Consider the following 9732-nt stretch of genomic DNA (forward strand, 5'->3'; position numbering starts at 1 on the left):
AAATTGGAACATTATGAGTTTGGAATTCCCCCGTTTTAAATATATTCCTGACAATAGTAACATTCCGTTTAATGCAACATTCCTAACGAAATAAACTTTATAACTAGAATAGAATATATTATCAATTAAAAACAAACGTAGCATAATATATTTAATAATACAGTTATTTTTTAATGAATACTCTTATATAAATGAGGTTATATTAGGTTCACCGTAGGTAACAATACAAAAATATGAATATTAAAGAACAAACTATATTGTAGATATTTTAATTAAATTGTATTAATAATCTAAGAAAAACATTGATTAGAATAATTTGACAAGTTTTAATAAAATCTTTCAGCGAAAAAAAGATATGAAATAAAACATAACCTAAAAATTAAATACACAAAGGAGCATAAGATAAAAAAAAAATCATTTAGCTTGTTTAAAGATATTATTTTTATAATTGTTTAATTCTTTTCATAGGAGAAATATAGAGAAGCGAGAAGCAACACAGGGTTACCAGTAATTATTGACCTAAATATTGTTAATAAAATGTTTATTGCCATGCGATACACCGATTTTCACTACAGTACTTAAATATAAGGTAGATGAAACTCACTGTATACTGTCCATTTTATACTAAATTGCTTTGTACTTATTTACATATACGAAACAAAAATCATATAATTAAACTTTATACTTGAATTTGAAAACGTATTTTATGCTTAAAAACTATTGCCATAAATCTACTGGTTACAGAACATATACGTTTTTATTATATTTTTAACTTGATATACACAGAGAGTTTCTCTACAAACTTATTATTAACCAGCGATATACATAGTGCAATTATTTTAATTTATAGTTTATAGTATAATAGTTATCGTTTTATTTTATATTTGTATTTTATCTAGCAACACCGACACACCAATTGGTTTGGTCTGCGCCGGGCTGGCAACCCGCGCCTGTATTGCTATGTAATGTGCCGCAAGCACCGGGACCCTACGTTATTATAAACAATTCATAATTAAAATACTAATTAAATATAATGTGTCTCTACTAACAAATGCTCTGACGAAAAATATAACTCCACATATCATAGACAAAGTGCCACAATGTATAAAGAATGTTGCGATTTCTGAACGAATAGAGAAGAGATAGAGAGAAAAGATAGGTAACTTCGTGGCACGAAAGAAATTTGCAGAGTAACAAAATTATTGTCATCCAATGCTTAAATTTCCAATCTTTATAGTATTTATTTTAACTTATCACATTATACAGTTCAACATTAACTATCATTTAGTTTATTAAATTTTATCCTTACGTTCGTATCTATAAAAATGTACAGCTACGCGACACGGGTTTTTAGCAACAATCTCACCCGTTTTTTTTAAAATAAAACTCTGTTTCTAAACGTAAACTGTCAACTTTTTAAAAATAGAACGCGATTTTAAGACGCATTTCAAATTGTAATTAAAAAAATGAAATAAAAGATAACTGATGCGTATTTCCATACGATAAGTGGTATAAAAAAATAAAGTTAATGTTAGTTTTTTTTTATTTACATTATCACATCGCGACAACGAATGCAGAAAGTTTCAAACAGATACACTTCGATAATTTTCTTAAAATGAAAAATATTTTCTCATTTATCTGATATTTATTTTAACTAATGAAGAAATAGAAATCAGGCACAGTAATAATTGTTGACCAAACGTGTTTTTAACCTACGTCATTCCCGAACTAAAAACAACGTTGTGCGTAACTCCGAAACGCTATAGAAAGTTCGTCTGTCGCCTGTCCTAAGCTCTCTTATTTGAAAACTTGCTTACGTGTTAGAATATGAAAATTGTGCTCCTTTCAGTTAATTTAAATCACCTACCATTTTTTTTTCGAAATTGTATCGTGTCCTTAATTTTATTACTACCTTAATTGTTCTTAAAAGTCCATTGAAACTATTTAGAATTTATTGGGAAGTTATGTGCATCGGAATTGATAGATAGTCCGCACTCAGAGATTTGTACATTAACGCCATCTATCAGCTGTGATAGACAGGAGCGACAAAACATTTTGCGTATCTAATAAAGGTTAACGCACATTCGTCTTGTCAGTAAGCCGGCCCCGCCCCGTCTCGATGTCTATGAAGATAAAGATAAGCAAATCGTATGTCATTCTTGCTTGTGGCTTTATACGGTCTGAGATGCGTCTGAGAGGGGCCGCCGGCTAGAGGAACTAACGAGTGCGTGCACCTTTATATGTATTACAGCTTCACAAAGATCCGTCTTCTAGCCTAAAAGATGAAGCACGGGACTCACAGCTGGTACCACTTCTTGTCCTTGTATTTGAGCATAAGCTGGTGCGCGGAGGAGGAGAACTCCGCGGCTTGAGAGTGCATGCGCTCCGTGCGGTCCTCGAGCTGGGACAGCTTGTCGCCGCGCTCCAGCACCAGCTGGTGCGCGCGCGACACCTCGCTGGCGGCGGCGGAGGCGCGCGCGCCGAGCTCCGCCGTGCCCGCGCCGCCAGGGATGTGCTTTGCCACCGCACGGTTCGGCTTCCCGCTGCTCTCGCCGACTGCACATTGATGTAGGTTAACATCACGTGATCTCCAGGGGTAGACAGTTTAGCAGGGGTACGGGTAAGGGGTTGTACGTTCATCATCATCTATTTCCTTACACACAACAGGTTTTTGTCCTCTACATAACTCTATCATACGTCATCTCAGTCACTCCCTTCTGATCATGTCGCCTTTCACGCAATCCATCCATCTCTTTCTGGATTTACCTATACCGATGTACGAGTCCAAATACAAATACAAATATTTTATTGGTAAGAGAATTACAAGTCATTATGTTAAAAAATAAAAATCTTTACAGATATTCCTTGCAGACAGTGCAAGTTTATATACAACACAATCATAAATCCTACACAAGTGTTGTACTATTTTGTTCTGATATTACTTACAGAGTTCCTCCCTGTCGAGCGGCCGCGAGCCGCCGCCAAACAACCCTCTGAAAAATCCCTCTTTGGGCGCCTCCGGCATATCCCGCGGGAGGAATAGCTCTCCAAGCATTTCATTTATTTGATAGCTACACAAAATACCAAATTGATATCAGAATTACATTCGAAAGTTAAAGAATTGTGTGATTTTTTTTGGAATGTGAAATGACTTACCAGAAATCGGTGTCAATTGTGAACTTCTGTATTTCAGTGGGCGAGGCGAGGTACAGTCCGTGCCCGCGGTTGCTGAAGCAGAACGTCTTCGCTATCCTGTACACATAAATTATTCAATGTAGATATCTCGTCGGATCAAAGAATTTCCCAACAACCAGTTTTGTATATAATTTTCAAGTAATCAGGATTTGATAAAAATTCTGAAATATCCACTAGTTATTGAAGTTGATTTTTATAATTATAGCTGAATTATAAATTTTGTGACGCAACGTGTCACCGAGTAAATTAAGGTATTCTTTTGAATTCATGATAGATTGTATCAGTGATTGCAATTGATTGCTTTTAATAATGAAAAGTTTAGCGTTAATGTAATTTACATGAAAAAATCTCACCTTTAATCCATATGACGATACCTATTTGATATAAAATCTACAAAAGCGAAGCATCGGACTGTACAATATATGAAGTAAAGCATTATGGAAGATACAGTACCGTCAGCTTTCATGCTTCTTTAAAAACGTTTAAAAAGATTTATAGTAGCAAATAGAGAGAGAAAGAGAAGATAACTCAATAAGAAGAGCGAGACAAACGTATATGAAAGCAGAGAAGAGCAGTGTAAGTGTGAGAGTGTATTGTAGAGGGCTTTGTGGGTAGTGTAGTGTGAGGGAATCGCGCTAGGGTACTGAGGCTCAAAGCAAACGCAAGCGAGGACTCGAACTACATGCGGTCTGGGTGAATTTTTGCCTTTTGTATATTTGCGTTGTTTACGTTACTGCCGTTATTTTAGTGTCGATCGTACTCAAAGTACGCGCAAATACTCACCCAGACCTCGATCAACGTGTAAACGTAACGTAGGAGTTGGATGACATGAACAGCTAACAGTTTAAACAAAGGATCGCAAGAGGGCGTGTGGGCGGGGCCACGGGGCGGTGAGGCGGGGTACGCAGCGCGGCCGCTACCACTTACTGGTCTGTATCCTCGTTAACAATGAGTTGCTGGCCCCAGATCGAGAGCATTGGGTCTACGATACCCCTCTGTTTGGACTGTGTCTGGAAGCTACCGGGAACACGAGCGGCGAGTCAGTAGAGGTCGAAGCGCGCGCTGCCCCTCCACCTCGCAGCTGGGGCAGGGGCAGCGCGCGCGGCCGCTCGCCGGGTAAAATGCAGGTGTCATCGATAAGATCCGCGACTTACACAATTACAATGTCTAGCAAAGGATACCTGGGACACATTCGATGAGTTCAATGGCTGTTGGCATCGTGGGATACCATTTAAACGCCGGTTGTTCGGATTGGCAACGCTTACAGTGTCAGGTCATTACATTTGTTGTGTTCGTATCATGTTAAGAGTCCGCTTTGTTAACTTAAAAATAGATTAAAAATTGCAAATATCGGAAGCACAGGTGGTGCTTGACAGTCTGCAGAATTTTGACTACGTTGTGAGAAGTGGCGCCACTGCAGCGCGGTGCTGTTGATTTCAAATAAAAGATGACACACCGCAGCTTGTTTGGCGCAAAATTGGATCGTGCTTTGAGATAAAATCCAGATTGAACTTTGGATGCAAAATGACGGAACATTGCATCATCCAGAGTCGACAAATGAGCAATTAGTTTCACGTAAAAGAAGATTAAAAAGATGTTGAAAGCGCGGTTAAATATATTGAAAATATAAATCAATTTGTCGATTTCGGAGTTGCAATTAGTCGGGTCACGTCTTGCACCAAACAAGTATCACAGATCTAACATCGATCGTAAGTCACAGAAGGTACGTCGAGGCTTGTAAATGATAAAACAGCAGATGGTTTTAAATCGATTTCATCGAGCGAATGACTGATGAATGACAAATCATTGTATGATTAAAATCTGCGTTAAAGCATTCGTAATTATCAAAGCTAATTCGAATGTAAAACAAGCTCTTTATCATTTAGTGCCTTATTTTAGTGCATGGAAATTGTCTAAAAGTGACTGGTGTTCACCGGACATGTCTATCGAGGAACTGGACACCGATTTTAAAAGAGAATTTAGTAAGAAAGTCCACCGTAACGTACTTCCATGGAAACCATGGTCTGTCGAAATATCCTTTGAAATCTGGCGCGTCATAAACATTTAAGCCCAAATATGAGAGAATCGAATTGAAATAATACTTTATGTTAGACGAGTGAGAGTTTTAAAAACATAAAGCTCGCTGATCTAGTCTATGAAGCATAGGCGAAGTTAGATGTTCTAAAATTTCTAGGTGAAGCGAATCACCGACTCGGCCAGATAGTCAACGATATTTCGGAGACACAAGAGAAAAAAATCAAGCGATCTTCATTCGATGTCAAAATAACTCAGTGCTTGACAAGGTCACAAGTAGTTCGGGAATATGATGGTCATAGATTAAAAAATCATAGATTATAGTTCATCTAGAGAGGATGCTCTTTAAGCGTTGGTTTCCATGGAAGAGTAAATATTAGTTAAGGGATAGGTATCATAAGAGGTATACCTGAGCTCGGAGAGAGGCAGGAAGTCTACATCGACGAGCGGCCGCAGCGAGGGCAGGCTGTACGCCACCAGGTGACCCGTCGACAGGTAATTCACTAGGCACACGCTGTCTGAAATATATAGAATCAAACTTAATACAATTATATTAATAGTAGTTACTGTCATTAAGAGCGCGCGCACACTTTTGATTAAACTATATCAGAACTGGTTAGTCTTGCTTTGATTCCTATGAGCTTATATGGAGGTGCGCACGTTACTCGATTTTTAATTGCTCAATTAAACAGTTGATTTGGCTGCGAAACAATCGACAGTTGTGCGATAGTTCAGTCAAAGGTGTGCGCCCTCTAAATCGCTTGTGTATTGTGTATGGTGTATTAGGGTTCCGACATAAAAATAAAAATACCTTTAAGGCTGACTGTTTCAGATTTAACAACGAAGTCAGTCTCGACGATCTGCTGTCTGTAGACGCAGTTCTGGCTGGGCAGGGCGATGACACGCGCTTGCTTCTCGGAGGCCACCACCACGAACTGGCGGTCACCATCACCAGAGCCTCCCGCGCCCCCCGCGCCCGGCGTCGGGCTCGTGCGGCTCGCACTCGACCCCTGCTTGGTGGGCGTGCGCTCGCGACGCTCACGGCTATCACGACTCTAAATACACCAGTACAATTTAAAACAACCATTCCTATCTGACAGGAGATAGAAAGAAATTATTGATTTGTATTTTGCATATAGAATTACCTCTTTACTATCGTCCTTCCAACTTTCGTATGAATAAGGTATTAAAGCACCATTACAGTCGAGGAACGACATCGTTAAAATTGAACCTTTTAGCCTTAGGATAGGTCCTCCTGCAAATTATAAAAGCAATTGCTAATTTTTCATAACAGTATTTCATCATTAAAAACCTACGGTTTAGTAAGCAAATAAACCTGTGGTGGAAATGTGGACGGGCTGCGTGTAGCGTAGGTCATCCTCGGGCAGGTTGATCATCATGGTGAGTACTGAGCCCAGCGACGTGCCGATCCACAATGTCGGCACCAGTCCCGTAGGGTCTGCCAAATTTAAATTGAATTAATACTGTCCAATGAAAAGATATATTGAAAACTAGCATATCATCATCAAGCGGCATTTAAAAAAAAGTTTTAATCTTAGCAATAAGATCGAATCTAGCGATCATTGTTGCCATCCATGGGTATCCTGCTCGAAGGACCACTATACAATGAACATAGATAAGTTAATAAATGTATACTTGCCTGATTTCTTGGTGTAACTGTCAGCGAATGCGAGGCACTGTATGCCCTCCTGCGAGATGTTCTCCAGACTGGACATGCTGCTGGACCGCGACCGCGAGAACGAGCTATCCAGCTTGTCTACGCGGCCCGTAGACAACAGAACCAACAGATTATCCACCCGTAGTGGTAATAGCTCAGATCCAAAGATCATAGACCACGAGTGCTCTATGGTCTTTAGACAAATGCGATCATACTGGCTGATTATATGTTAAAAAGCATTTTATACTCTATGACGCTATAGAATTAAAATTCTTATTTGTAAGACTCTATATAACCATATTTGTTATAAGGACTGCTTGAGTTAACTTAAATAATACTCATAGAAAACTTCTATACCGAGAAGTACTTTTTAATAAGCGACATCTATCGGTACACACATCAAAATAAAAATCAGCCAGTATCATAGACAACAATAACTACGTAGCTTCAGGCGACAACTAGCGTACGTAATCTGTGCTGTGTAAGTAGCCGGAGTCACCGTCTGGTGTTGCATACTCTGTGCACACGTCACAAGAGATCAGGAGAAGTCATGCTGAAAGGTTTGGATTGCATGCCCGTCCAATCTCTGATTTACACAACTCGTGTCGTACACCCAGTTAGTAAGGCTGTTTGTCGCTATATTACAAGAAATTAAAATATGGAGAATCACATTAGAGTTAAAAAGTTAACACATATCACAGTTCTAAAAGGTATGGAGAGAGCGAATGAAGGCGTTGCTTAACATAAACAGATGTTAGCGTAAAGGAACACGAAATGGTGATGAAGATGGGTATAGATGGGGGAAGCTGGGCCCGTCTTCAGCCGGTGATCTTCATTCTCTAGCGTAAACAGCTCCGAGCGAGTCTACACGAGCCCTCGCGGTAACACTCCACGTCTAATACGAAGCAGTCGTATGGACGGACAAACAAGTTCAATGCAACATAACACTAATTTAAGAGCGGTGCGAACGTTCGTAAGGCGCATGCGTCTAGTGCTGTTATTAAATATAGTACCGGAAGCATACATAGACATAATGACAGCCGTATATAGAGGCAGCCAAATACGAGCCATATAAACTTTTTGTGTGGTCGGGCTAGAAAAAAGAAATTACATTATGTATTGAACAAATCTCATACATTACTAAACAAACTAATTATCGAATTGTTGAGCTTGAATTTTTTTCTCAATAAAAAAATATATTACTTTATAGAATAATTACAAAATACTTTGCAGATAATGGCAAACAAACAAAAATGTGACCGTTTGTGACCTTGATTTTAAACGTTAAATCTTCGATAGAATATTGAAAAAGAATTAGTAAGAAAAAATGTAGAGATCGCGTGTCTGATACAATATGGAAAGCCTCGCTGTAAATGCACATAGAACATACAAAGTCCGTTCATCGTAACACTGACATTGTGATAGTTTATAAAATAAGATAGTTTTTAGTAGTAAGTCACCTTTTAACCTTAATCTAAACATCATGCCGTATCGTTTTAAAGTGCAAATAATCTGAATATAGTGCTGTATTACACGAAACAACAGCCACAATTTCATTCTAACGTACAAATAAACAAGCTACAGGTGCCTGGAAAGCCACCAAATGAACAAAGAAATATATTAAAAGAAAAAAAAACAATGCAAATGTTTGGATACCATTGGGTTGCATTATGTGCAAGTACTCCATAGATGCGAGAGTCTGCGGAATAGTTGGTTCTGTATCAACAAATAAAACCACATACGTTACAAGCGGGTCCGAGGACGCTAGACACAGGACAGGACAGGTAACTCGCAGTCCAGTGCCAAGCGTACTACCGTATGGAAATACCACGTCTTACGGATTTCTTAAAAAAACTGACAACATAGATGAATATTTTAAAACAATAACGGATAGATTAGAATTTACGAAACTAAAAGTAAAGAACAACGAAAGGAGAGTCGTGAAAAGGATATTTTAGTAATTGAATTTATACGCTTTGGCACTGGACGTCGATTTATGAAACACGAGGAGCGGCAGAGGCCGGCTATCGTCTTAGCAATGACACACCACATGAGGATCAAATTCTAGAAGTTGACATGAAGACACATGGGATACTCGAGACAACTAAAGATAAAGAAATAAAACATCTTTGGAATGACGTACTGTTATGATTACCTATTAAATGATTCCGATCTGAAAGTGGAAAATTTAATAAATGAATACGTGAACTCAACGCATGCCAATTCAACAGGGCCGAATGAAACTAATCGATCCAACATTGATGATATACCATTTATGTTTGTATCAGCAACAATTTTTAATCAATTTTCATTAAATACCAATTCAGTTATGAACTTGAGGATGAGATCGTGTCATATTCTCCAACAATTATACATACCAACAACATTCACACACCAATTTATCTTCAAATTCATAACAACTGAAGATCTGCAATTAGTAATGGAAAGAGAAGTTGAGCGTTGAAGAATTAAAATAAACAAAAACAGAATAAACTGAAAGAAAGTAAATGAAGAAGAAATTTCGGCGAAAGCGCTTGCAGGCAAGTGACGTGTTCGAGTCCGTTAGTATACGACGCAGCACACGCGCTCCGGCGTCGGATGCTCCAAGCGCTTCGTCAAAAGCCAACTGAACGAAGTTGTAACGGAAAAACTGAACAAAACAAAATCGAGAAATTGCGACTGTTACAGAGCGGAAGGACTGTAGTTTCGTACAAGGTGACTGTACTACCAAAACTGCAATACTGTCGCGTCGTGAGCAGGGAATGCTGCGGGGCGGGGGGCGCGGCGTACACGTCGGAGGCGGTGGAGAGGCACTTGTGCAGTTT

General features: G+C 38.9%; 1 protein-coding gene across 1 annotated transcript in view; it reads right to left on the reverse strand.

The window, feature by feature from the left end:
- Window positions 1-387: 387 nt before the first annotated feature.
- The window catches only part of LOC106103943 (syntaxin-binding protein 5), a 49033-nt gene continuing 39688 nt past the window's right edge, over window positions 388-9732 (reverse strand). Inside the window, exons 14-22 of the mRNA XM_013283860.1 lie at window positions 6890-7130; window positions 6566-6688; window positions 6375-6484; window positions 6041-6284; window positions 5639-5747; window positions 4123-4212; window positions 3157-3252; window positions 2947-3071; window positions 388-2556 (exon numbers count right to left, since the gene is read on the reverse strand). Coding sequence (XP_013139314.1) covers window positions 2297-2556; window positions 2947-3071; window positions 3157-3252; window positions 4123-4212; window positions 5639-5747; window positions 6041-6284; window positions 6375-6484; window positions 6566-6688; window positions 6890-7130 — 1398 coding nt within the window. The 3' untranslated portion in view covers window positions 388-2296. The remainder of the gene's footprint in view (window positions 2557-2946; window positions 3072-3156; window positions 3253-4122; window positions 4213-5638; window positions 5748-6040; window positions 6285-6374; window positions 6485-6565; window positions 6689-6889; window positions 7131-9732) is intronic.

This window comes from Papilio polytes, unplaced genomic scaffold, assembly GCF_000836215.1.
Source record: "Papilio polytes unplaced genomic scaffold, Ppol_1.0 DF823692.1, whole genome shotgun sequence".
Lineage (NCBI taxonomy): Eukaryota > Metazoa > Arthropoda > Insecta > Lepidoptera > Papilionidae > Papilio > Papilio polytes.